Raw genomic sequence first — 27126 nt, 5'->3', positions numbered from 1 at the left:
TTCAATTTTATTAATTCCACAACAGGAATCTCATTTTAGAATTCAAATTCCGTCAAATCTGTGTTACAAACACAATAAATACAAGTCCATAAAGTGGGTGTGTATTTTATCTGAAAAATAACAAGTCTGAGTATAAATTTAGTAAATTAGTAATTGATAACAAAATTCGATTGAATAATAAATATCTCATTTACTCAAATCCGATCCACTGAACAAATAGTCAAATAAAAATGTGTAGGTAATTAATTCAATTATTATTACCTTAATCTCATACAGAAGAAAGATAGACTTGTGGATGATTTTTTGTGCCGTTAAAAAAAATAAAAAAATAAAAATAAAAATAAAAAAACCAACCTAACTTAATAAGTGAATACCGACTGATATGATAACAATCATTGACATAAAACATCTTGGAAAGAGTTGCACAAAATACCAATTTGTGTTTGTAACATTATTTATCGAGAAATGGAACCAAAAAAACATCTTGGAAAGAGTTGCACAAAATACCGATTTGTGTTTGTAACATTATTTATGAAGTCATTGTATTAGTAGTTAAATTGGTAATGTTACAAAAATAATAATAATTCTTTGACTTTCAAATGAAATATTTATTGTAGACAACAAAAAAATTAGAGTATGGCATTTATTTTGGAAAGGGAGCTCTTATTCGCACGAGGGAGACATTTTATGAAGGAAAACTTGGAGACTTTTTTTTTCATGAGAGAGACCTTTTAAGAAATAAGTCATATAAAGCAGGAGTAAGAGTGAATTCGAAAGTAGAAACTTAAGAACGATATAATTAAATTATAAATAGTAAAAATTTAAGTCAGAGTGTGCGAAGAACAAAAAAAAAATAGAAACGCACTCAAAACGTAAAAGCCTGGCTCATTAAAAAAATTTGTGTGACTTAGCTTAGAAATATTATCTCCAAACCTAATTACTATAAATTATTCATTACAACAAATGCCATGTATTTTGGTCCCACCCACAGACAAATAGTGTTAGAAACATAAAACATTCGATATCTTCCTTGTTATACAAAAAAGCTTTAGAATCATCACCACACCACATTAATCCTAGTCCTAACAAGTAAAAGTCCCCTTTGCCTGACACTTTCTTGTCCAGGGGCTCAAAATTCTCACTACCCTTTTGGCGTCACAGGTAGATCAGTCTCTACCACTACAAACACCAGTTTCATTTTCATTCCTCCGAGCCAAAACTAGGGTTTTAGCCACCAAAGCTAGGGTTTCAAAGATGGTCGCTGAACTTGGAAAGAAATCAAAGGTCGCCGAGAGACCTGAGGAGGACGATCCCGACCACATTGACGGTGAACTCGTCCTCTCCATTGAGAAATTGCAGGAGGTCCAAGACGAGCTCGAGAAGGTTCGCTTCTCACCATCTCTCTCTCTATATATATATGATTATATAAGCCCATATGTCAATTGTAGATTTTCAGAATAGTTATTTATTTATTTAAAATACATAATTCTTGTTGATGTTTGATATCAGTGGTTAGAGGGTCTTGTGTTTATGTGATGAATCATTGTATAAACATGAAAATGGTGACCTCGTTTGCTTAGATCGTGGTGTTAAATGCATTTTTTTATAGGCTTTTTTGTTGGATTTTGATCTTGAATGTTTTCTTATGTTTCGCATGCAATGTAGTTCTTGTTCGAAATTTGCTAAATTCGTGCATGAAAAATGAAGAATTTTCCATTTACCTTCTATCATTGTTTTCAGAGGTTCCTTTTTTGGTTTTCTTTATGAGAAATAAGGAGGGAAAGAAGAGGAAAATAGTTTGGAAGGCATTATTCATGCCCATTGTCTAGCATTTTGATTTCCTAACTTCCATTCATTTGGGGAACCATATAAAATTTTAATTCTTTTTGCATTTATAGATAAGCACAAGGGTAACGAATGGGTAACAAATGGTAGAGCGAAAAGTGTTCCTAAATTTTATGTTTAATGTATTTTTAGTTTTATTTATTGGCTAAAGTTTCATTTTTTCTGCATTATGCGTCATCTGTTTAATGATTCTTGACTTTCTTCTTCTTCTTCTTCTTCTTCTTCTTCTTCTTCTTCTGTTTATGTTTTTTCTTCACTATACTTTGTTTGTTTGTTCATGTAACGTGTAAAATCTATGTTACCAAATTCATCATATTAGCCCAAGCCCCTGTGTTGACATGAGATGAGTATGGGTGTGGGACACAGTTGCAAGTTGCAACATGGCTGTTATGCTCTTATGCCCAAATGATGGGAAAATGAAACTGAAAATTTCATGAGACCCTTGCTGCTGAAGGTAGAAAATCTTTCCGTAAGAGTTAGTGTCAAGCCCATCTATAAAACTTTTATTTGAGTTTGACTAAGTACAAAATTTTGTTTTGAACTCAATGGTCTACTATCATGCTAACTCACTTCAGTTGAGAGGATCATCTATGACAAACTAGAGTGCAACCATCAATGGCCCTTTCCATGCTGGAGGAAAATGTTTTAAACTCTAGATTTATGCCTATCCCTATATTTATATGTCAAGAATTAATAAGGAAGATGGGTAGTATTGTAGGTTAAGGGGATTACTTATATTGTCGAGATTGTTTGAAGGTATTTATGGGAAAACAAAATCCAAATTTCCCAATGCTTTAAGACTCTTTGTTATATGTGGAGGTGCTATATAAGTGACCAAAAAGTATTTAGAAGTTTGTGATATCTTTGCTGAATAAAAATATATATAAAAAACAATTTGCTACTTTAAATAAAGACTTTTGTCATAGATGATGCAATATGGGTACTTTAAATTGTGTGGAAAGGTACCCAACATGGGCTTGATTTGTTTCACAAAGTGAAGCCATTAATTTTTGTTAAATATGACCCCTTAAACAAATAAGAGAAAATGGATAGAGGGCTGATTGTGGTCCTTGTATTTTTTTATTTTTTTTGTTTCTTAATCTTATTCTAGATGGTAAATTCTAATCAAAATAAACAACTACTTAAACAAATTCTGCCATATGTGCAAAGTGTTAAAACAATTATCAACTTTCAATTTTTTTTTTTTAAATATATATTTCTATTGCTTCCTTTTGTTTGTTCATTTTATACTTAAAATCAGTATTACTTGGACTTGTCATACAAACCTAAACCACCAGGTGACCTTGTCAACATGGCATATGTGTGGCATGATACACCATTGCCACTCAATTTTGTGCTCTTTGTATCAATAAGAGATATATCATCGAAAGTAGAAATCTTGCAATTATGGTAATGTCAAGTTCTCTAAAATTGCCTACTTAAAAGAAAAGCAAAATGAAAAAATCGTGTCTAGATTTGGATTGAGTCCAATTAACTGAAAAACATTTTAGAACCAAATGAAAACTATTATTTTAAAGGTAAAAAAAGAGAGCCTAAACTATTGCAAATTTTTCACAAAACCCCTCGAACTAAAAAAAAAAAAACCTTGATCTATCCAACATTTACAAATAACACCAAGTCGTTAGTCAACCGTTAATGGCACAATAAAATTACCGATATGCCCTTATAAATGACTTCCCTCAACTATCACGATTTTGCCACCAAAAAAAAAAAAAAAAAAAAAAAAAAAACCTGAACTTTTAATTTGGTAAAAAAACCCTGAACTATCCAAAAGATTTTCAATAGACATACATATGCATGTGTGTGTGTGTGTGTGTGTATATATACATGTACGTGTACATATGAAAATATTACAAAGAAAACTACTTTCAGTATACATATAATATTTATATATACACACGCGCGTATGTGTACATATGAAAATATAACAAAGAAAACTACTTGCATATATGCAATTTACCCTACATATGCATATATATTAAATTAGTAGATAACTTAATTGCAAAGAAAACTAATCAAAACAATGCAATTTAATAAATGGACCGTCATCATCATCATCCTTGCCTTTATCTCATATGGATGGGGTCTACCCAATGAATTTTCTTTTTCCATTCTTTCCTGTTACACACCATGTCTTCTCTTAAATTTAAGTTTTTTAGTTCATTTTTAATTACTTCATCCGACGTAATGGGTAAATAAGTAATTTAACATTACAAGTTCCATGAATGAAATAACTTGCAAATTTTTTATAGTTTAGGATTTTTTTTGCAATATCAAGGTTATCTGCAAAAACCTATTAGACTATTAGTTCAGGGGTTCTTTTTGCATTTTCTCTTTATAATAATGGAGCATTATGATTACCAATGGGCCATTAGCCTAATGGTATAACCTCTCCTCCCTTAAAGAGGGGGTGAGGGTTCGAGCCACATAGTGGGCAATTTGTGAGAAATGTGAGTATGAGTGCTTACCTAACCAAAAAGAAAATAAATAAATAAATAATGGAGCATTGCAATTAGGTGAGGGGCATAATGGTCATTAAAGCCCAATATTTTTCATGTGCACAAACTTGCATTACAATTTGAACTGGATTATATGGTAGGGACTAGGGAGGACATTGTAAATCTTTTGGATAGTTCAAGGAGTTTTATACCAAAATAATAGTTCATGATTTTTTTATTTTTTATTTTTCAAAACCGCAATAGTTCAATTCATTTTTTTTTACCCGTAGCTAAATGAATTCAGTTCATTGAATTGTTTGTGATAAAAAAGAGTGAATGCTGGTTAAATGAACTATGTTTTGCATGACTTCCATTATAAATTTGACTTTATTGAATTTGTTAATGTCAAATTTGTAATGTAAGTCATGCAAAACATAGGGTTTTGTGCAGTTTATCCTGGGCCACATCCCCCTTTTGGGTGCTCTTTAATGAATTCTTATCAAAAAAGAAAAAAGAAAAATTGCTTTGTTAGAGGTATTAGAACTAGCAGTTATGGAGTGTTAAATATGCTTTTAAGAGCACCTCACCCGATAAGTTTGCACGGCTTAATTTAATGCTACAATGTGAGGGCAGTCATTTGGTAGCATTAAATTAAGCCATGCAAGCTCACCGACTAAAATTAATATATTTCGAATTTGGTTGGAAAAGAAAAATTATTATTTGAATTTGAGGTGAATTAATTTTTTAACCTTAAACATTAATTTACAATCGTTAAATGTCTTAATAATTTCCTTTTTTTTTTTATTCAGCTCTAGATTATTTCGGAAAACCTAAATGGTCACTTATAAGTTAAAAGAGTGGTCCCCACAAAGAATCTTGGGTTTTAGATTTCAAACTGACATTGAGCCTCTTGTATCCATCGATAAGTTGTTGGATCCAGCAACTTATCGATGGATACAAGAAGCTCATTTAATATCGGTGGATATTTACTTATATAAAAAAAAGTTGTTGGATATCCAAGATGAGATCAAGAAGGCTTGCCAATGTTGTGTACTTTAGCATATACATGTATAACTATAATATTAGGTTTCGAACCAATCTAATAGAAAATGAAGTATATAATTTGTCTTGTTAATGTTATTACTCTCACTGGTCAAAAGTTTTCTATTATATTGTTTTTTTTATAATTTATTTAAAATTTGCGATATGACTTTTAGATGGCGATGATTAAATGCATCTGGTGTTTTTACTTCTTTTCAGTCTTAAGATAATAAATTTAAGGTTGGCAAGAAATAAAAGTACCAGATGCATTCAATTGACTTTTCGGTGTAGCTTTTTTTGGGATACGATCCCCGTTTGAGCGCCTTTTATACAATCTTCAAAGCCTTATTTTAAGCATTTTTTCCTTTCATTAGTTCTTATCGAAAAGTCAAATTTGATTTTCCTCCGATAGTGATATGGAAGAAGATCGTCTGACTTTGAGTGAGCTTCATGTATCCATCGATAAGTTGTTGGATATCCAAGATGAGATCAAGAAGGTTTGCCACTGTTGTGTAATTTAGTATATACATGCGTATATAGACATGTATAACCATGACATTAGGTTTCAAACCGGTGTAATAGAAAATGAAGTATATAGGTTCTCCTGTTGATGTTATTTACGATATGGCTCTTTTAGATGGCGATGGTTAAATGAATCTAGTGCTTCTACTTCTTGCAGCCATAAATTTCTTATCTTCTTTTCCTTCAATTGAATTTTTGACAAGAACGAATGAAAGGAAAAATTGCTTAAAAGATTCCCAAGAAAGTAAGTGATTTCTAGAAAGTTTTCATTTCCATTGCATCAACATTTCCAAAGGCTTCATTTTTACTCTTCGTTGGAAGAAAGTCAAGGGAAAGGAAAAATAGAAAAGGGTTAGATGTGGCTTCCCTTTTTATTTTTTTCCTATTTGGTACTCACACACACGTCTCTACTGACACTTGAACCCCTGACCTCTCTTTGAGAAGTAGGAACTTGGTACCGTTAGGCCATTGGCCTGTTGGTGGCTTCCCTTTTTATTCATCTTTTGATATTTTGATTTTGGTTCTTAACTATCATTGATTTAGGCAAACATAGAAAACTAGAAGTACTTGCATTGCAGAAAAACACCTAGGTTTGAATTGAAAAGGAAACGAATAAGACAAGTGGAGACTTTGTGATTCAATAGTCTATATTATTTCCTTATTTTATGTTTCATAATTTTTTTTTGGTTTATCCATTACTTATTTTGAAATTTTCAATTCATTATTCATGAATTTGTTTAGTAAGTCTTAACTTTATCTTTTTCCCTGTATTTTTGCTTTTGCCATTGCTTCCTTTTGTTTGTTTATTTCTATTCCTTGGGCTATTATATCACATAGACTTGTTATATAGCCCCAACTCCCCAATGTGCATATTTGTGCTGCACTATACAGTTAAGTAAAGAGGAGATTTAACATAGCTTCATCCGTGTCCAAACAATGGGAGAAGGCCAACCTTTCAATGAGACTAACTAGGAAATAATTTCCATGTGACAACATTAATGTCAAAGATAAAGACTTATGGTTTTTACTCTCTTTTGTTTGGTTGGCTTTGAAATCAAATTTAACATGCTTTCATAAATTTTGCTTATAAAACCTTTGGTATCCCAAGTTTGCGAAAGCCCAAAATTATGCCCTAATTTTTTCAAGATTCTAAAGAGCATGGAAACTTCCCATATTCTTTTTGCACTTTCTCCCTTCCTTTTTGATTATATTTAAGACAAATAGCCACACTGTGAGGGTTTATTTCCTTCTTATAACTCATATTTTTTGCACGTTACTCTCCTCTTTGGTTTCTTTAGACGAGTAACCAAACCCTGTTTTTATATCATATCCTGTATATTAAGTACTAAGAATTACAAGAATTGACACCACATATACCTACTCGAGGTACAATCTCATGGTCATGTAACCTAGCATTAAGGTATGTAGATCTTTTGTTCTACCAGTTGGATTTTATTTCATAAATTAATTGCAATGAAATCTGAGGCAAGCTAGTAGTTGGTTGCGCTGTTATTAGATTTTAAGGAACATAAAGCAAGCTATTGAATTGTTCCTAACCAATGTAGTGATATGGATTATGTTCATCTTATAAAGATTTTCCTTTGCACTTCTAAATGAATGGTAAACTAAATAACAAATGACATAACTCCCGGTCAAGGTTCCTCTTTGATGTATTTACTTGGTGCTGTTATAGTCTTCGTCTTATTCTTCTTACAAAAGCCATCACCTCAAAAGGTGGGGTAACTCGGACTAGTGCTTCAGAGAGAAGTACAACTTCTGAGCATGGAATATAAGTAATAAAAGGTAGCATGTGTGAACCCTTTGATCTCTCTTCTCTTCCTCTTAAAGACTTAAACTGATGAAATTATTCTAAGCTCTTTTTAAGTTTCCTCTTCCCCTTCCTCTTGCGGCATCGAATATAATCTCTAGAAACCTGATTGTTTTCATTTACACCATACAGGTTAATGAAGAAGCCAGTGACAGAGTATTGGAAGTTGAACAGAAGTATAACGAGATACGAAGGCCTGTTTATATTAAACGGAATGAGATCATCAAATCTATTCCTGACTTTTGGTTGACTGCTGTAAGTGATTCAACTGCACTCTATTCATTTCGTTAAGGACCTTTAATAAAACAATGGTGTTTCTGGAATTTCACATTATAATCACTCTGTCCTTATTTCTATGTACAGTTCTTGAGTCATCCTGCACTAGGTGATCTATTAAGCGAGGAAGACCAAAAGGTTTGCATTTGATGTGAAAAATTATTATACGGAGTATTAAATTGGACAAAACTAATCATTTTCACATACAAACTTCTCCATATATCTTCTTTCTGATATTCAATTAATAGATTTTTTTTTTTTGGTTTAAATTTACTGGGTACTGATTTTAGACTGATGAAGTCCTTTATTCTTGGGCATTAATACCGAATTAGGATGGATATTTCTGTAATTTCACATTTTTCATTGACCCAGATTTTCAAGTATTTAAATTCTCTTGATGTGGAGGATTTTAAAGATGTGAAGTCAGGATACTCAATTTCATTTGTAAGTTTCTTTCCCTACAGTGTTTTTAGTCGTCCTTAGGCATACTTAAAAGAGTGTTTTGATTTCTATATATCTGTGGGTGCTAGTGTGCTTATTCGCTTCTAATAGTTCTCTACTTCTCTTGTTGAGGTGTTGCTAACATTTTGCAATTTACTACAAACTTTCAGAACTTCAAGCCAAACCCTTATTTTGAAGATGCAAAGCTGACCAAAACATTTACATTCTTTGACGAAGGAACGACTAAGATAACTGGTACAACCATCAAGTGGAAGGAAGGCATGGTAATGGCGCTTAAGCTTCTTCTATATCTGATTTCATTTATTTATCTTATAGAAGTTGAATTTTGACACGTTAAGGGCAATGCTAATGGAGTTAATCATGAGAAAAAAGGAAACAAACGGCCAGCTTCTGAAGAGAGGTGCATTTTCTCACTAATTTTATCTCTTTAGTAATGCTAAATTTGTATCAGTAGTTCAAAAATTTTGGTTGGTGTTAGGATATTGGGCAAGTGGGAAGGCCTGGTGGTCTGCCTTTAGTATTCTGCATGGTCAATATTAAACACTGAAATAACAAAAAAAAAAATTGTGACTATGATGCACACATGTCAATGTATAGTAGAAATTTAATTTTATGGAGGTTTTATGCATATCTGCAATTTACATCTTTCATCTATTTGGATGTATACAGAAAAGTTTGGCTGTTCAATTTAAAGTTAGAATCTGAAACAATTTTTTTTGAGTCTTATTATAAAAAAGCATTGATGAATGCCATCACCTTCAAATTAGGGGTGCAACAATTCCATACAAAAGATTTGGGTGCTCTTTGATATTTCCTTGTGATATGTTCATTGTCACATTAATATATTGTTGTAAAACCTAGACGAATGACAAGACTTGCTTATTGCGGCGACCGACCATGCCAAGCCTAACTAAGTTGAGTTTTGTCTTTTTCGAGCTCGGCTTGTTTCACAAGCTTGGACATTGGGCTTGAGCTTAACTTTGTGTTTTAACAGATTAACTTGAGTGCACCTTTAGTGAGGGGAGTGTTGTTCGTGAACAGATTGGTTCGTTTGCAGCAACTCATAAACCAATTTTATTTGTTTTGCTAATTGGGGCCAATATTTACTTTGTGGTCTGTGATGTATATCTATCACAGTGCCACAGTTATTAAGTGAGCATGCAGGTTTTTGGTTTCTTGCTGTATTGCATCTGCATAATATTTTTAATGTCATGCCACTGTTAGCTTTTTTAAAGAGTAATTATATTGTTACTTTTTTAGTGTTAATGAAAAAATATGGTTTTGTATTCCATCATGTTGTTCCGTTTTCCTCTCCTTGGCGTCATAGACATCCAAAATCTGTATTGATATGTTATATGCCACAGCTGCTAGCTTCTTGACTTTTTCTGTCATTATTTTCAAAGAGTCTCTGTTGAATTTTCTATTACACAATGCTTTCTCTATCACAAAAAATAAAAACAAAGTGCAACTGAAAAATCCAATTATGGATTTGTTTTTATTTTTTTGTTAAGTAATTAATTATGGATTTGTTTACTGTCCATAAGTCCGATATAATCTTTTTTGGCTGCATTTTGTGAGGGTCACATTCTGAAGTTAGATCTCACAGTTCTTGTTTCATTAACAAATAACAATTTTGAAGCTTGTTACATTTTTATCTATCCACGCCTGCACAAGTGCATGAGCTGCGAAATACTAAAGCAATGCTGGAAAGGTGTACATGTTCATGATTTATATGTATTAACTATCATTTACTCTAAAAGCTTTAGTTGGTAGGATCGTCTAACACTACCCCTCATGTGTGGTCTTCTTTGGTCCTACTCGTGTTTCATTTTAAATCATAGGGTGACTGATACCATGTTAACCACCATCTGCTCAAGCTTAAGTTGTTATTGAGGATGAAACTTTAGTATTTATATCCTCTAACAATATCCAAGAATTTAGATCTCTGACCTTTAGTTTTTTAATACTAGCCACATTTCTATCTGTGTTCCTTGAAAAAATTCTGCTTTCTTTTTAGTAAAATAAAATTTTAATGTAAAGAGTATGATCATGAGAAACTACAGCCCCCCCCCCCCCCCCCCAAAAAAAAAAAAAAAAAAAGGTGGTTCGGAAAGGAAATATGATTATTTTTTTTTATTTTCATACTGCTGTAATGGACATTTCACTGATTCATTTTGAAAACACACTGTGAATGCAGCTTCTTTACCTGGTTCGGCGAGACTCAACAGAAAGATATTGTGGAGGGGCTTCATGATGAGGTGAATATCTTTATTTTAAATGAATGTGTTACTATTGCATACTACACATTTGAAGCTACTGTTGATACTGTTGGATTTGGAAGTCAAGAGGAGGGAGAGTTCAAAACTTCGTTTATCCAGCTTCCACTTTTTCCTTGCCTAATTTCCACCTTGAAATTGCAGGTGGCAGAGATAATTAAAGAGGATTTGTGGCCTAATCCTCTCAAATATTTTAACAATGTAATTTTTTGTCGACACCTTTATCTTCTTGTTGAATTAAGGTATCCTTCCATTCTTCTTTGGTCTAAGAGGAGGAAATCTGCAATTTTGTTGGTGTAGGATGCTGATGAAGAAGACTCTGATGCAGATGAAGATGATGAAGTGGTAAATTAAGATGAAATTGTTTGACCAGTTACTGTATAATTGTTTGTATGCTTCTCCATTCTCCCGTCTCTCTCACACACACATACTTGCGCATTGAGGGTGGGACTTTTTTTTTTCCCCTCCCTTTGTTAGTTGGAGTTGATTGATTCTCACGCTTACACCTTGTCAATTTTGCTTTGTTGTCAGTGTATAATCATGTTGTCCTTGTCACATTTGCATATATTATACCAGCGTTAACCAGAAGTGTATTGGACTGACTTAAACTTATAAACTGGTGTACCAGCCAGTGGGTCAGTTTGGTTCTTCAAACGGATTGCTTCTGCTAAAGAATACTGAAGTAAATCAGTCTGAGTGAGTTTGGTTCTTTATGAGTCTTAAAGCTCCATACTTTAAGCCTTAGGGATCAAGGCGATGAAAGGTCCTAATTTGGGGCACATACTATATCTAAAACCTAATCTTTTTGTTAATACGCAAGAGAATATTACAGCTTATCTTTTTACGGACAAACATTAGCTTTCATGCATTAGTCATCTAAGTATTGATTTATTTATTTAAATTTACCGACTTTTTACTTTCATCACCAGTCCATTATGTGAATGCGGGAAAACATACTTGATATGTTGTTACTTGACGACTAAATTGAGACCACATTCCCATAGCCTACTATTTTATGCAACCACTGATTTTCTCAACTCTCTTCTGCTTCTGGGGATCAATTGCTGGAAATATTGTATTTAGGTTAGGGTGAGGCGTTATCCCCCATCGATACTCCATTGTCACCCTGTGAATGAACTCTTGTGTTCATTTCTGTTTTTCTTCATTTTCTCTTATAAATTTACATAATTTTGATATATACTGCATCTACGTTCTGTTTGCCACTTTCCTTTGACAATATGCAATATTATCATGCGACTTCAGTCTAAAAGTAATACTGTATATTTATTCTAATTCCGTTCCTATTTCATGACTTTTTAATGATGCCTGTTAATTAGGAAAGAGGTGATGATGACGAGGAAAATGATGATGGCGAAGATGGTAATGAGGAAGAAGACGACTGAACTGTCTGGATGCCTTTTGTTTTGCTCTATTTCATCGCTTTGCTCATGGCAGTGCCATGCATAATTTTCAGTTACTGCAAACCTTGCTGTTGACAAGGATTAAGAACCATATTTTGTCGACTGTGGTAGAATCTTTAGCTAAACAACTTGCTGCTGCTTCAGTTATATACAAATATAATGATATATATATATATATATATATATATCAGGTTTTATGTTATGAAAGACTTATTTTTGCTCTGCCATTGTACTGGTTCTTGCCTCCTTATGACAAATATTTTCTGCAAACATTTGAAACTTCCATGTTTCCATCAAAATGATTAAAATTGAAGTGTAAAGAAAATAAATTTCCATATCATGAGAAATATAAAATCTGATGTACTAATAACAGCAATTGAAATTCTTTTGAAAGAGATGCATTCTTGTATGTGGTGTTATTGTATTTATTCATGAAATAGTTTTTTAGCAACTAATTGTTAATCATTAAATTATTGTTAGAAGTGAGTCTAGAAAGTAGAAATGCATTGCCTAAGTTCAAGTTTAAAAGAAGATAAAATCCCTTATTATGAGAAACAAGAAAGTTTAATATATACTAACAATAGCAATTGAAATTGAATCTATGCAGAAAAGAAACTATTATTATGCATTTGTGTATGTAGTGTTCTTGATTATTATTCATTAAATAGTTATCAGCAACTAATTCTGAATCCTTAATTTACTAGTTTAAATGAGTCTGGAAAATGCACATCTAGGTCAAATGTGATTGGTTTCAAGGTTCCTCTACTATTTTTCATGATTTTCTTCTCTTTTGTATAGCTTTACGATAGTAAATTCCTAATGCCTCTATTTTAAAGCCAACATGAGTCCGTCCGAATCCTTTTGCTTAAATGGCCTGTGCTGGTCCCGCGCATTTATTCTATTTTTTTAACAAATGTGTTTTAGATTTCAACAAATTTGTTTTATGTATCAAATGCGTTGAAACACGATTTAGAAACAAAAAATAATAATGTTGAAAAGAGATTTCAATGCTCTCAAGTCCTATTTTAGCATATTAATTCTAGATTTTAAAACAAAGAACACATGTTGAAATATAGAAGAAATTTGTTAAAATTTAGAACAAATGTGTCGAAAATTTTTATAGCACCGAACATTACAGCAGAGAAATCCGGGCTGTAATAAGAAGCTGATAACATTTCCACTGTCCATCAGAAACTAAACTACTAAGATCTGAACTATAAGCACTTATAATGAGAACAAGAGGGTAAAGCATGACCAAAGACGAGTGAAATTGAGGGTTTCAGAAGCCAGATTTCAGTGTAGGCTAAAAATGTAGTACAGTACACCGTATACATATTTTGGGGAGAAAATTTGTGATTACTTTTCCCCAAGAATCTAAGTCCTATGAATCTCTACTACATGGATCAAGTAGATATAGTAATGTAGTATACAAATTGTGTCTCACCTAAGCAGAAAATAAGGATCAAAATCATCCCAGGTAGAGTCATCTCTAGAAATGTGGATCAAATGGGCAGCAGTAGCACCGGCCATCTTCTCATGTAACTTAATAACCAACGAATATAAGCTCGAAATCAGAGGGTTTCTAAGAAATGGACGGATAGTTTTCCCAAGTTCAACAGCATCACAATGCAGAGACTCACAATCCTCGGGTTCCCCACTAAAAATGCAGTTTGAAAGGGCGTAAAAGCCAAGCAAATTTGCATATAGGGGCAAAAACGCATCCTTATGGTTACCCATACCACCAATCCACTCAATCCCTCCCTGTTTACCAACATGGTCATTGGAGAATGATATCAACTGACGGAAAAATCTCGTTCGCCATTTTTTCAAGAAATTTCTAGCCCAAAGTTTGTCAGGGAAGTCAACTGCCCATGATCTTGAAATTTGAAGCTTCTCCAAGTGGGAACAACAGATCTGACATATCAACAACTTTTCTTCATGATGATTATCGATCTCCTTGTCAAAAACCCGTCTAACAAGATCTCCTCTGGATGTCACATAGTAAGCTGTGTTCAGAACCCATGAGGAAAGATAATTGAAGTACTCGAGCCAGTGACCAAAAATTGAAGATAGATGTTCAAAACTCAATTCAATCACTCTCTCCACTTGGGTTGGAACCACTCCAGTCTCACAGCTTTCTCGAGATTTTTGGGAAGTAAAGCACTTCTGGACATCCATAGCAAGCCTTCTTCTAAGCCCAACATCCTCGTCCTCTAGAAGCTTGATGCATGTGAACCATACATCCAGTATTTTATGTGCATAAATATTGACAGCTTCTTTTGGTTCAGAATAAGAACTTGGATCTTCTGTTTCAGAATAAGAACTTGGATCTTCTGACGGAATTTGGTTATTGAAGACAGAAGACCCGATAAGCTTGGCTTGTTCCAGTAAACCAGATGCAACAATCGACTCTACAGCTGCCTTCCGCATGTTTACAGGCTCTGATGAGGCACTATGTTGTTCAATCAGTTTGACATAATAAGTAATGTAATCGTACAATGCTGATCTCTCCCATTGATCAGGTTGACTAAATCCTTTGGCAATCCCCATCCCTCTGTAAGAAAGAACAGAGCTTGTAAAGTGATCTGCAAACCGCTTTACACATATTCCCATGCAACAGATGAGTGCTTCTCGAGTCTTTATGTGTATTGTGACCTTGTATAAAGAAACCAATTTATCCCAAAACTGGTACACTGAATTACTATCCATGCCACCTACATATGTTGTTTCCGCACATTGTTGTGTGCCCAGTTTCTGAAATTGAAGTAAGTTCCATGTAAAAAGAATTCTTAGAAGGTAATGTGTACATCTGTGGTTCTTCTCCACTGCTAAAAGCTTCATCAGTGTTGGCTGGAGGTTAGTCCTGAACCACCAAGTAATGCTAGTATCATTGATAGATTGATCACCGGTCTCTGTACCAGATGTGGTTGCTTTCACAAACAAAAGAAGCCACTTCAATGTTGCAATTCGAACTTCGTATGATGCATCTGATAAGGAGAATATCAACCTTTCCTGAAATTTAGAAATAGCATTCTCTATTTCAGGTAACACCAACAAAGAAGCAGGTGTAGAGCATTTATGTGGCATCAGGATATCTTCTTCAGCTACTTCTTTAGATGCTTGGAAAACACAATTGAAATAGGAAATTGCTGCTTGTTTGCGAAGTTCTGCTACAGTTGGATCATAATATGATGCCCCTTGAGAAGATTCTACATCTAAACATTCTGAAGATAACTCCCAAAGGAAGTTCCAAATGGCACTAATGCTTTTGCTTGTCTGGCACGTTCTAGCAATACTTAGCATTTTATCTAGCACATTTAAGAAACTGCCGTTGAGGATGGGGCAAGGGCACAATCTGGGACTTCCAATCCATGAACGCATCACAAGAACTGGGATTAAGTCTCCGAGAATCTGATCTTTCTTAGAGAAATCGACAAGGTTTCTACAATTATTATCCAGAAGAGAGCTTAACTGCAGTAGCATTCCATGAATTGAATTAAAAGACGCACAATGTGTTCCATTGGCTGTGCTGAATGCGTCTGATGAGTCTGAAGCTGATCTCATTTGATCCTCCGTACGAGGCAAATCAGAGGCAATATTGAGTAGGACAATTGGTAGTTTCTCATTAGAGACCAATCCAATTAGGGCTCTTGATGCAAGAACACGAACTCGAAGATTGCTTTGAATAGAGCATCTCCTTATAAATGGCATGAACAGGAAAGGGTCGAGGGCATCTCCAGTTTCACTTGTAATTGTAGAGGGCTTGAACCGTGATAAAATGATTAGCACAGGGCACAGGCTTGGGTGCACAACATTTGCAAAGTTGGATTCTGGATGTTCGGAGGACCAATCCTTAAGCAACTTAGTTGCAGCTTTCAGTTCATTGAATAAAAATGGATGCAATGAAGGATACCTTCAGACAAGAAAAATCCAATCAGTTGTAGGTCAAGGGAAACAAAAGATGTTATATTGCAATAAGATAAACAAGCATGCATGATATTAGGGCAAGTTATAAGAATGGAGCTTTACAAATGATGGCTTCTAATGACCCCTTATAAAGCAAACCTCAACTCCATGATTCCCAACAGTGCCAAGAGGTTTAAAACGTAGTATAATTATAGATATACAACCATCACTAACTCCTTGAATAATGGGGAGAGATATGTAGCAAGCAATGGAAATGTACAACAACCAAGACAAGGAGAAGTTTTTAAACCTTCCTCATTTTTTCTTGGTAAAATTAAGTATTCAAACGGCCCTAACTTCTATATCCCAGTATTGCCAAACACATGGGCAACACACATACCATTAAATTGCAATTACTAGACTTGGATCACAGACCAAACCACGAAAGGATTGTGGTGACAAACTTGTTTTACTTGCTAAAATCAGCTAATATTGTATAAATAAGATGAAAAACATATACCAATTACTATAAACTAATTAGGATATCACCTTTTACTGATAGAAGGAAACAAACAGTTTAATTGTGCATATTTCCTCCCAAACCTTATAATTTGTTCTACTTCTGCTTTAAACCACCAAAATTTCCATCACTTGTACGTTCACAACTCCCTGATATAATCTCCTACAACTCTCATTCACAATCAGTAATGCTTCAATGTGAAACAAAAATGCAAATAATACACTTAGAAATTTTTGACTAGATTGTCCTAAAGCAAAGTTGAAACTGTTGTTACGGTTAACTTTTTGGACAACTTTCTGAATAGTTCCCACATTAAACCAAAAGGGATCTAATAATACCATAAGGTAAAGGAGTAACAATGTAACTTTCTTTGTTTTTGAATATCAACTCAAGGCTTTAAGATTGTGGGAAAAGAAACACCCCAACACCCACACACAAATATATATACATAGACACGTGGCACCAAAGTCTCGCGCTATACCTCACCACGTGGGATTAAGGTGGCACTTACATGCAATTTTGATATTTTTCACTGCACAGCCATGTGTCATGCTTACAAACTGACAGATGGCAAAATATCTGGTCTCAACACGTGAATGAAATTCCAAGACCTCAAAACTAAAAGTCGAGACCTTGGTTCATTATAACATCTTTAGTCTACTTGTAGTATCTTTAATGCTTGATTACAGATTCATTAAATGATCACCTCAGCAAATCTCACCCTGAGTAGGCTTATGAATCATCATGAAGTCTGCTGTATCTTTTCAGTAGTGCATGTATCTTCTCAAGGCGAAGAGTTCAAATCCATCTATTTAATTACATTATACGTTTCAACTTATGAAAGTACTCTTTCTAAATACTTGACATTTCTACCAGGCCAAACATCTTCAATGAGGCACAATTGAAAACTTTTCATCCCCATGCAATTCGTCTCTCTATTAATGGTCCCAGATCTTCCTATTATATTTTCAAGTTTAGCTGCAGACAACCTCACCACTTTCTCTATAGGCACATTTCATCTTTTTTTCAAGACCCCAAACTTCTCTACAAGCACTAATATATTATTGCGAAAACCAATTCTACAAAGATATTCCTTGATGCCAAAATAAATATCACAAGGACCTCTTATCTTAAAATAATACTTGTGGCAAGACCTCTTATCCTCAGATAAGCCTTGGTGCCTTCTCCACAAGGATCTCTAAAGACTATGATGAGGATAACCCTTTGTATAAGTTTTGCCACAATAAACTATACTAAGATAAGCCTCATTGGAAGACCAAAGACAAGGTAATGCTTCTAGTGTGCTCCTGAGTTATAGGAGCAGGACTTCGGCTTTTTTAATTGAATATAAGGTTGTCGCCAATCGCCATGACCCAATTCAAGGTACGCTTATATGTCTAGCCCTTTCTGCAGTTATTAACATATAGGTCACCAGGTATGTGAAAATGTCATAGTCCCCTTGGTAAGTAGGAGTATTATGCTTAGCTGAAGTCCAAGGTTTTGCAAGTTGACCACCTCTTGGTCTGTGTGCCCCTGAGGTGATCACATCATAAGGTTTGCAAGCACTCGGCATAGCTCCAAAGAGATAAACATCACTTGGCGCCCGAAAATGACATACCCTCATCATGTGGCAACAATATAAAGGACCAACTCTACACCTCATGCAACTACCACCAGATGGCTGCCTATCACCACATGGAGACATCCTGTTGCACCGCAGTTAAGCTTATGAAGAAGACTGTCTGTCCACTTGAATGCCACCCTAGCTCTACATCAGCCCCTCTACAGCCAAAATATTACTACTGCAGCCCATTCAGACAGTCCCAGTGCATGTGAAGGCATCTCAGTGAGCCACAGTAGAAGCATGCATCATATCCATGTGAAACTATGATGTGGCATGAGCACCACATTGCTCCCATGAACTACAAACCCGTCTCTACGGCTCTACCCAACAGTTACAGGGCATGACCCTGAAAAATTAACTGAGACTCCAACATTCAACCTTAATATAAACTCAAGGCAGACCTGTCTCTAGACCTAGACTAACCAGTGGCAAGGCTCCTCCTGAGTTTTTGGTTACTTCTACCGCTACTCTCTCTTTTTGGTAATTCATCCTCGACTTTGACCTATCTCAGTCATTGAGATTCTTATCATTTTATCTGCTATTTCTCCATTTCAAATTCATCTACAAAAGCCCGCATAGAAAATCATTTGAGTTACTGCTGAAGTTCAATAAACCAACTGGTTCGAATCACACGAACCATTTTAAAAGCAATGGGAGTCTCAATGTGAAAGAGACAGGAAGTCCTAAAATAGATTAATACTACTAGAAATTTTATTTCTTTAACATTTGATATTTATATGCAGAAATTGATTTTGGTTTCTTTCCTTTTATCCTACCAATAAGCAATGTACATGACCCACAAAATTTACAGATTACGACAGACAAGAAGATTGTAATATACAATAATTCCAATTATGTAACAAAATATGAAGGTTTACAGACTAAAGATTATAAGTTTAACACCGTAAAGGAAAATATCAAACTGGAACTTTAGAGCCAAAAATTCCAGCACAAGAATGAGCACCTTGCTAAACTTCAGGAAAACTATTAGGGTGGTACAAGCTGGAAGTTCATGGACACATATAACCAAGCAAGAAATGCCCAAACAAGGGAGAAAAAAATGTTAGGCAAAGATGATTCTGAAAACTAACCTATGAAAAAATTCAAGCCCAGTTAATGCACGGCGTGCGGATTCTCGTTTCTGCACATTAAGGAATCCAATCATGCGACGAACCAAGGCAGTGTATGCAAGGCAGGCGCTGTTCCGGACCTCCCAATATGAAGATGAGAAAGAACGTATCGAGATAATCAGAGCCTCAGCAGAAAAACCTGATGTATCTGTTGCTAAATTGGTATCATTGAAAGCAGCTTTAAGTACATTGAATGAATGCACAGTGGGAACAACACCCTCATCTCGAAGCTTTGAGGCCTTTTCATTCACATCCATCTCGGGTGGCCATGCAGAAACAGTTGCTTGCTTCGACTTTGTTAATACATTATTACATGTGTCACCATTTGTGAAGTTCATTTCAGTTGGATCCAGCAAAGATCTGTTTGCTACATCTATTAGCCATCGTAGTGCCCTTGGGAGGAGCCTTTTCGGGGTACCTTCTGGTTCTGAGAGAAAAAGAGCTGTGAATGCCGCAGGAATACCAGCACTTCTCCTCAACAAGTCATCCACTGTTTGTCCCTTGGCCACAGTTCTTTCCATAAGTTGCTCCATCCAAGATTCCGTCAACTTACAAAGTCTAGGAGAAAGAGGAAGAAGACCTTAGAAAATAGATTTATCACGAGTGCATGTAATTAGACAAATTTAAGTTCCCATGATATAGTTAACCAAGACCCAGGTTAAGCAATTTAAAAATGATATGGACACAATTTAACTTTGAAGTGAAAGCAATTATTTATGTCCAGAAACCAACTAAAATCAGTTCTATCTGTGATTAGAAAGAAAGGGTACAAAAATAAATCCAGACAAGCAAAGAAAACAAAAATAGATTTGTGCATATATAGCATGCTATTGAATCCACATTCTCTCTGCAGAAACACCAAGTAATGCTTTCTATAATCCTATATGATGTAAATAAAAACATTAATACGAATAATAATTACATCAGTCAATAACAGACAATGCAACAGCTCAAAATGTTGGCAGCTGATATCATTCTATGTACAACAAAATGCTACTGCCGAAAATCCAATCTTAAACTGACAACTGACAAATACTAGATCTATTACGCTAGAAAGATTTTCAACCATTCAATAACTAAAAAATATAAAATAATAAAAATTTCAAGGGAAGGAAAGTAATGCCATTTAGGAAGGAAATTAGAAGAGTCAATAACTTAAAACTTCTCATTCAACCCATATAATAATGACGATGTGGTTTTGTTTACCATTCTTCTCTTTTTCCGTGATTCTAAACATCTTTTGAAGTTGACAATGAGAAAAATCCACGGCCAAGTCCTATGCTTTATATTATGATGTTTTCTATAAATTTTCCTACTTTAAGAACAGAATGACATGTAGGATCCAAAAGCACCACCAATGCACAAAGGAGTAAGCAGATAATACCTTGGATCATTTGAACAAAGTAAACGGTTGCAAAGAGCTGTAAATCCAGCCCTTGTCTTATCAATTGCACCATTATGCTTCATTTTTAGAAGGACTTCCAAGAAGTGGTTCCCAATTGTCTCAAGTTGCTTCAAATCAAGCATTACATCAGATGTGGTTGGGCCAACAGCATCACAAAATGAGTTTCCAAACTTTGATGATTCTGAAGTAGGCAAAGGAATTTTTCTTATGATGGTTCCCAGAAGAAGACTCACCTGAAAAAGTGGAACAAAAAAATTACATTGATAATTTTCTGTGTTTGAACTGAAATAATCTAAATAAGCTTGGGCATATTGAGATTAATGTTAGATTTTCCACAATTCGATAATTTTAATTATATAATTGAAGCTGCTATTTTCTGAGCAAGGGGGCATCATTTCTTCATTTTGCAGTTATAAGCAAAAGAAATTAACTACTGACAAAAAATATGCGGATGCCATTGTCATCATTAGCTGCAGTGCCATGAATAAAAACACATAACACATTAAATAGTGACGTACCTCTTTCATAGCGAGCCAGCAACCTACCATAACAATCTGTTCTGATGGTTGGACATCCTGCGCGAGTTTTGAGTTTTTAACGTCCTGTTCTGCTGCTGACATGGACACATCCATCTCGAGGTGAACCTCAGATAAAAAAACTTCATCATCATCCACCATATCATCCATGCCCCCAGGTAAATACCAAGCATCTGCAGAAACCACCCCAAGGGCCAAGGAAGTTATCCGCATGACCAACTCCAATAGCTTCTCTAATGCATGTCTCATTTCAGAACTACTAGATGAGACTGTATTGGAATTCCAATCCAATTCTTCAAAAGTATAACGAAGAGTAAGCAATACCCCATGAACAAAGCTGTTCTTGCATGCTTCAGAAAGATTCTTCTCTCCCTCCTCAACAGCAACATGCAACCAATCGATCAGTGATCTTAGATATTCTATTGTTGGAGAGTTAGATGTACAATTTTGAAAAACCCCTTTTGGCCTTTCACACCGTGAATGAGAAGAAACAACATTACATGAAGCTCTGACTATCCAACCAAGCTCCAATACATATTTCCTAAATATAAGCCGTAAAGTCAGAGCTCCAGCATCACTTTCTCTAACACGGGGACTGCAAACTAATTTTTGAGCCCATATAATTACCTCCCAAACCATGTCTTGATCTGAAATGCCAGGAAGCGGGGTAGGAAAATATAGCAGAATGCGGAAAGAACTCTCTCTCAGCCTGTCCCAACTATCAATAATTGATCCTACCAACAGCAAAGTTGAATCAGGCAAAGTAAACCCCCTATTATAAGGATAAATACTTTCAGAAGAAACAGAATCTAACTTTCCTTGCAAAGAAGGTGCAATGGACCAAACATTAAGCATCACCAATATGAGATCCATGGCCATTATTTTTCTCTCATACGGAGCAGAAGGATAACATGAGAAAAACAAAGAGGAACTCAACCACTTCATGAAAAGAAAGAGATTCTCCGCTCTGTTAACCACCATTTCCTCAGTTTTCTTATATAAATGGACTTTGTTATCATCAAAGGATAGAAGAGGTTGCCAGCTTCCCTGCTTCATTTGTCTCTCTAAGCCTATCCGAACCCGAGAAAAGAACTTTCTGAACAAGCTGGTCCACTTCATCTGAAAAGCTGTGGAGCAACACCTCATGTTTAATGGCACTGCTGCTTTCATCAGACTCAGTTCTAAAGGGGATGGCAGACTAGATGTCTTGGGGTTTAAGAACAGAGACTCTGCTGCATCTATACGAAGTGACTCATCAACATGAGTCAGTGCCAGTACTAGCCACTCAACTGGGACTCTAAGTTTTATTCCCTTTATGCAGAAATTAGCATAACGAAATGTATTTTTGTTTCTCAGCCCTCCCACTTCCTGTGATACTAAAGAATTCTCAAAACAATCAATGTCCCCTTCCATCAAAGCAAGCAAGCGAGACACTTTAAGTAATGATACTAAAACAGCCACTTGCTGTTCAACTCTCAGAACCATATCCGTACAACTGAGCTCCGGATAAACCAGTTCAGTGTCTTCTCCACCTTGCCCAACTGATACAAAAGCAAGCATGGGAAATATACTATCCACATCAAGTTCAAGTAACACTGGCAGAGCATAAGTGTTCAAATTTGAGCGGAGCTTTGAAACTCCAGAAGCAAGCCCAAACAAGAAGGGAGGCAAACAATTACTCCTGTATTTCACATAACCACTTTCAATACCATCACTACTCCAGCACTCATCACGCAAGCACTCAAGGAAACACTTCAAGAAAGTCGTGACAGCACAACAAACATCATCATCAATGTAAGCATGTACAGTTTCAAACAGTAAGTCAGGATTCATATCTAAAATAGTCTTCGCTCCCAATCTCCTCGTCAGAGAAGCTAAAGGAGCATATCTTCCCTTGCAACGTGGTCCCAGGCGGAGCAGATCCAATGCAATTTTACGTAAGCCCAACTTTATCTTCCCACTATCCTCTGCCCAATGAGGGGTAGACTGAATGTCTAAGAAGAGATCAAAAATAAGATGAACTTGTTTGACAGTTTGGCTAAGAGGATCTTCCAGGTTATTCCATATAATCCTCAATATTCGAGCCCCCATGTCCTCTGATAGTGGATCATAATCTTCTCTTGGATTACCAAGATTAGCTTGTATAGAGGTTTTTATCTGTTGAAAACAGATCTGCATTACAGTTAGCACATGAAAGTTAAAATGACTATCAACTGGGTTCTCACAATAGTTACACAGTTCAGGCAAAATCCCATCATAAAGAATTGTCTGAACTGTGTTAATACTATCTCCATGACCATGAAAACCCTTCAAATCATCCATTGACAAAATAAAATGGGAATTGAGTACTGTTCTTGAAATTGCTGTAAGAATCCCTCTAATCAAGCAGAGTCTACTCAATAGAGAAAAATTCCGGATTTCACAAAACAAATTTCCCTTGTATGGAACCTTCTTGATTGCATCCGTAAACAGATGCTTGGGACTATCAACTAAACTACAACCTCTTAGATTGAAAAAACCTTCCATGATAACCAAACCGAGCTCTTCAGGGTTGAGACACACTTGGAGAGCCGCACAAAAACTCACCCCAGCAGCAACAAAACAATCCCTTGAGAAGGCCAACGACTTCAAAATGCTTAAAATGGTAGTTAAAATTATCTCCAAAACATTGGAATCCACCAGAAACAAACCATTCTGACTACCATTTGATCCACTAAACTTCAAAGGAAAACGCTGAAGCAAGTAATACATACAAGACAAAGCCTCTTGGCATTGTTCCATAACAATTGGTGAAGGCTGAGACCACTCACAAGTCTCAGGAACCACAGAATTCAAACCAGCCACTATATCCAAAGCCACCAAAATAGCACATTCTTCAACAACTTCCACTAAATACCCTAACTTGGGCGAACTCATCATCGACAACGCCACACGCGACACGCAAAACCTCTTCCCTTTCCCATTCACACCACCATACTCGTCACAGAGCAATCGAAAACAATCACCAATCAGAGACTGAAAGTTCCGATTTTTAGCAAGAACAGAAACCAAAGTTTTATGCAATGGCAAAGAATTCTCAAGAAATAGAATTTCCAAGTAAAACCTAGCGGCCTCTGAAACAAAACCCTCCTCACCATTCACTAACAAGTCTGCAAAAGCCGAAGCGACTTTCTTTACATGATTGACTTGTGCATAGAATGAATTGAGAGATATGAGTTCTTTCAATTCAAGGTAGAATTTACAACAATTTGTATCTATAGTCAATGAATTCAAAGCTTCTATGAAAGACTGTGGGAAGATTACAGCGCTATAAGTGTAGCGATGACGATGTTGTAAGGCTCGCCATTTTGCAGACATGTTTGAAGATCGAAAGTGAAAGAGTTTGAGAATGAAAATGTCACCTGGTTGAAGATGATATTCGGAGAGCTTTGAGAAATGAATTTTGTGTCGTTTCCACTCCAAAAGCTCGATGACTCTCTCTCTCTCTCTCTCTCTCTCAAATCTCTGCTACTTTAGAGAGCGAAAGGTATAGAGAGTGAAACGGGAACAGAGGCGGCTTGTCTATGCAAGAGTGCAGGGTATGGAGTTTAGGGTAATAGTTCTAAACAAGTAATTTACTATCTGTAAACTGTTGACGCAAAATGACACAATTACCCTAATAAATAAATAAAACTTAATTTTAGTTAGGATAACAAAATGTACTTTAAAATTAGTGTAATACCTAGTTACTACGTGTTGAAAGCCAAATTTCAGACTTTTGGCCCTGCTTGGGATAACTGATTTGGCTTGGATAATGTATTTTGAAGAAAGCAATTTAAAACAAAAAAAAAAGTTAGTGGGTGAATTTTTTGAAGTTGTTTTAACTATTAACATTATTTAAGTTGACCATTATATCTTTAATAATTCATGAATAATAGTATAAAGTTGAATTGGGTTGTACAGAAGAAAAAAGAAAAAGAAGAAAAAAAAAAAAATTAAGTGATGAAGTGAAATCGTCGATGATGCAATAACGTGCATCATCAATTAATTTACATAATGAAGATCAGGGTAATACAAATTTACCCAATCTACATTTTTTCTGTTTTTTTTCTTTGACTACATGATAGAAGTTGAGGGAAATGGAAAAAGAGAGTAAAAAAAAAATTAAAACGAAAGAGAGAGATGCCAGCAAAAATATTTCATTTTTATTCTTACTTATACTATAAATCACTTTAACAAATAACCTATACGGTTATACCTAAATGGAACAGGTAGCCTTCAAAAAAATTATTGTGTATATATATATATATATATATATATATATATATATTGAGAGAAAGAAAAGTTGTTTAGAATTTTACATAGGATTGAATTTTGAATGAGAGTTCATAAATCTTGTAACTCTTCTGCTCCTTAGTTTTTGAAGTCAAATGAGAGAATCGTAGTTTTTTTTGTATAACTCATCAATGTCTTTGTTCTTCCTTAGTTGAATCTTTTTTTAACAATATTTTTTTTCAGTAAAGATCTGTAAAATTTTGTTCAACATTTTCTTTTTCTATATATATATATATATATATTTAGAAAACGAACAAAGAAAATGATAGGTTAAATAATAGAATTCAGAAATAGAAAAGTTTGCAAATGAATTCAAAAATAGAAATAGTTTAAATAATTAACAATGTAAGATTTTTATATTTATTATTTTAAAAAGTGTGCAGTTTGGGAGAAGTCGATCAGGAAGCATGTTTTATTAACTTTGGTTAATCGGACTTCTAAACCACTTAGTCTTTTTTAAAGTCTATTTTCAAAAATTTCACTAAAAGCTCTTTATTACTGGCGAAGGACTTTCGGGCTTAGAAGCCTGTTTTGAGGCTACAAGAAGCCCAGCAAAACAGGCCATTAGTCTTCTCATTGTATTGTTAGACTTAAAAGTACTATTACGATCGTAGACACTTGACAAGTCGATGTCTCACATAGTTGTGGCTCCTCCCACAGCAATTGGGTGAGGGTCATAGGTGTGTGAGACACCCAACTATCGAGTGTCGACGATTTTGAAATTTTACTAAACTTAAATACAAACTAAGAGTTCTAATTTTATGTACAATAAAAATTAACATCCTCACCATTATTGGCCGAGAGTACAATTTAATTTATATTTAAAGAAGCCTGCTCTATATATACACATATATGTGTGTGTGTGTGTGTGTAAATAGAGAATAGTTTCAAATGGTACAATTGTAAAAGGTAAGATGTTAGCATTGCAGAAGTGAAAGGGTTATGAACAAAATTTGGTGGTTGGACATGGCCTTTGAGATAATGCAGTTTTTAGAATACCTCTTTGTTTGTGTGTGTGTGTGTGTGTGTGTGTGTGTGTGTGTGAGAGAGAGAGAGAGAGAGAGAGAGAGAGGACACAAATTTTGTGCTAGTGCTGTATTAACCGTTTGCTGGCATGTGCCATTCATGTCTCTAAGAGTGGAATGAGAGGAATGTGCTTTCTCATGAAGAATGTTTATAAATTCAAGTCTGCCTGCCTTCACTGACCTTGTAGCCAAAGAATGAGACTCTAAGGAGAGGCCTTAAGTGAGAGTTGGATGGAACTGAACCATGTGATGAGTTCTATCCCTTGGAAATTAATGGTTCAGTTTCCTCCAACATCTTACCTATCACCTGCTCTGAATTTAAAAAAAAAAGGTAGTTGCATTGTGTTCTAGTCGTAGGTGAGAATTGGAGGGAACTAAACAGATTGGCATTGCATACTGCAATATGTTTGGTTTCCTCCAATATCTCATCTCCAACTTCTGAACTATGATTGATTGGAGAGTCTAAAAAGTAGTTTGGAATGTGTTTCAGTTGTACATGAGAATTGGAGTGAACTAAACAAAGTGGCATTGCAAGC

The 27126-nt window shown here is 35.1% G+C and overlaps 2 protein-coding genes across 2 annotated transcripts; one reads left to right on the top strand and one right to left on the bottom strand.

The window, feature by feature from the left end:
• Nucleotides 1-1034: 1034 nt before the first annotated feature.
• LOC132315901 (NAP1-related protein 2-like) lies at nucleotides 1035-12357 on the top strand. The gene is made up of 10 exons (XM_059814339.1): nucleotides 1035-1383; nucleotides 7828-7950; nucleotides 8059-8109; nucleotides 8344-8415; nucleotides 8583-8696; nucleotides 8772-8833; nucleotides 10631-10691; nucleotides 10854-10910; nucleotides 11010-11054; nucleotides 12047-12357. Exons 1-10 carry the CDS (start codon nucleotides 1255-1257, stop codon nucleotides 12110-12112), a joined length of 780 nt encoding a protein of 259 aa, XP_059670322.1. The 5' UTR covers nucleotides 1035-1254; the 3' UTR covers nucleotides 12113-12357.
• Nucleotides 12358-13334: 977 nt separating this feature from the next.
• Nucleotides 13335-24815, bottom strand: LOC132315900 (uncharacterized). The gene is made up of 4 exons (XM_059814338.1): nucleotides 21234-24815; nucleotides 20695-20948; nucleotides 19272-19868; nucleotides 13335-16043 (listed from the first exon to the last, which is right to left on the bottom strand). Exons 1-4 carry the CDS (start codon nucleotides 24606-24608, stop codon nucleotides 13571-13573), a joined length of 6699 nt encoding a protein of 2232 aa, XP_059670321.1. The 5' UTR covers nucleotides 24609-24815; the 3' UTR covers nucleotides 13335-13570.
• Nucleotides 24816-27126: the final 2311 nt, after the last annotated feature.

The sequence above is a fragment of the Cornus florida genome, unplaced genomic scaffold, assembly GCF_030987335.1.
Source record: "Cornus florida cultivar Cherokee Brave unplaced genomic scaffold, ASM3098733v1 CherokeeBrave_3.0.0_Hap2_Chr07, whole genome shotgun sequence".
NCBI classification, from domain to species: domain Eukaryota; kingdom Viridiplantae; phylum Streptophyta; class Magnoliopsida; order Cornales; family Cornaceae; genus Cornus; species Cornus florida.
This window is presented reverse-complemented; position numbering and strand designations above follow the sequence as displayed.

Excerpts from the sequence above, each read along its gene's own strand:
- LOC132315901 (XM_059814339.1), top strand. The coding sequence starts at position 1,255 with ATGGTCGCTGAACTTGGAAAGAAATCAAAGGTCGCCGAGAGACCTGAG. Across the intron at positions 7,951-8,058 it reads CTGACTTTTGGTTGACTGCT|TTCTTGAGTCATCCTGCACT; the intron begins GTAAGTGATTCA and ends TTCTATGTACAG. Across the intron at positions 10,692-10,853 it reads TGGAGGGGCTTCATGATGAG|GTGGCAGAGATAATTAAAGA; the intron begins GTGAATATCTTT and ends TTGAAATTGCAG.
- LOC132315900 (XM_059814338.1), bottom strand. The coding sequence starts at position 24,608 with ATGTCTGCAAAATGGCGAGCCTTACAACATCGTCATCGCTACACTTAT. Across the intron at positions 20,949-21,233 it reads GCTGGCTCGCTATGAAAGAG|GTGAGTCTTCTTCTGGGAAC; the intron begins GTACGTCACTAT and ends CCACTTTTTCAG. Across the intron at positions 16,044-19,271 it reads GGGCTTGAATTTTTTCATAG|GTATCCTTCATTGCATCCAT; the intron begins GTTAGTTTTCAG and ends TCTTGTCTGAAG.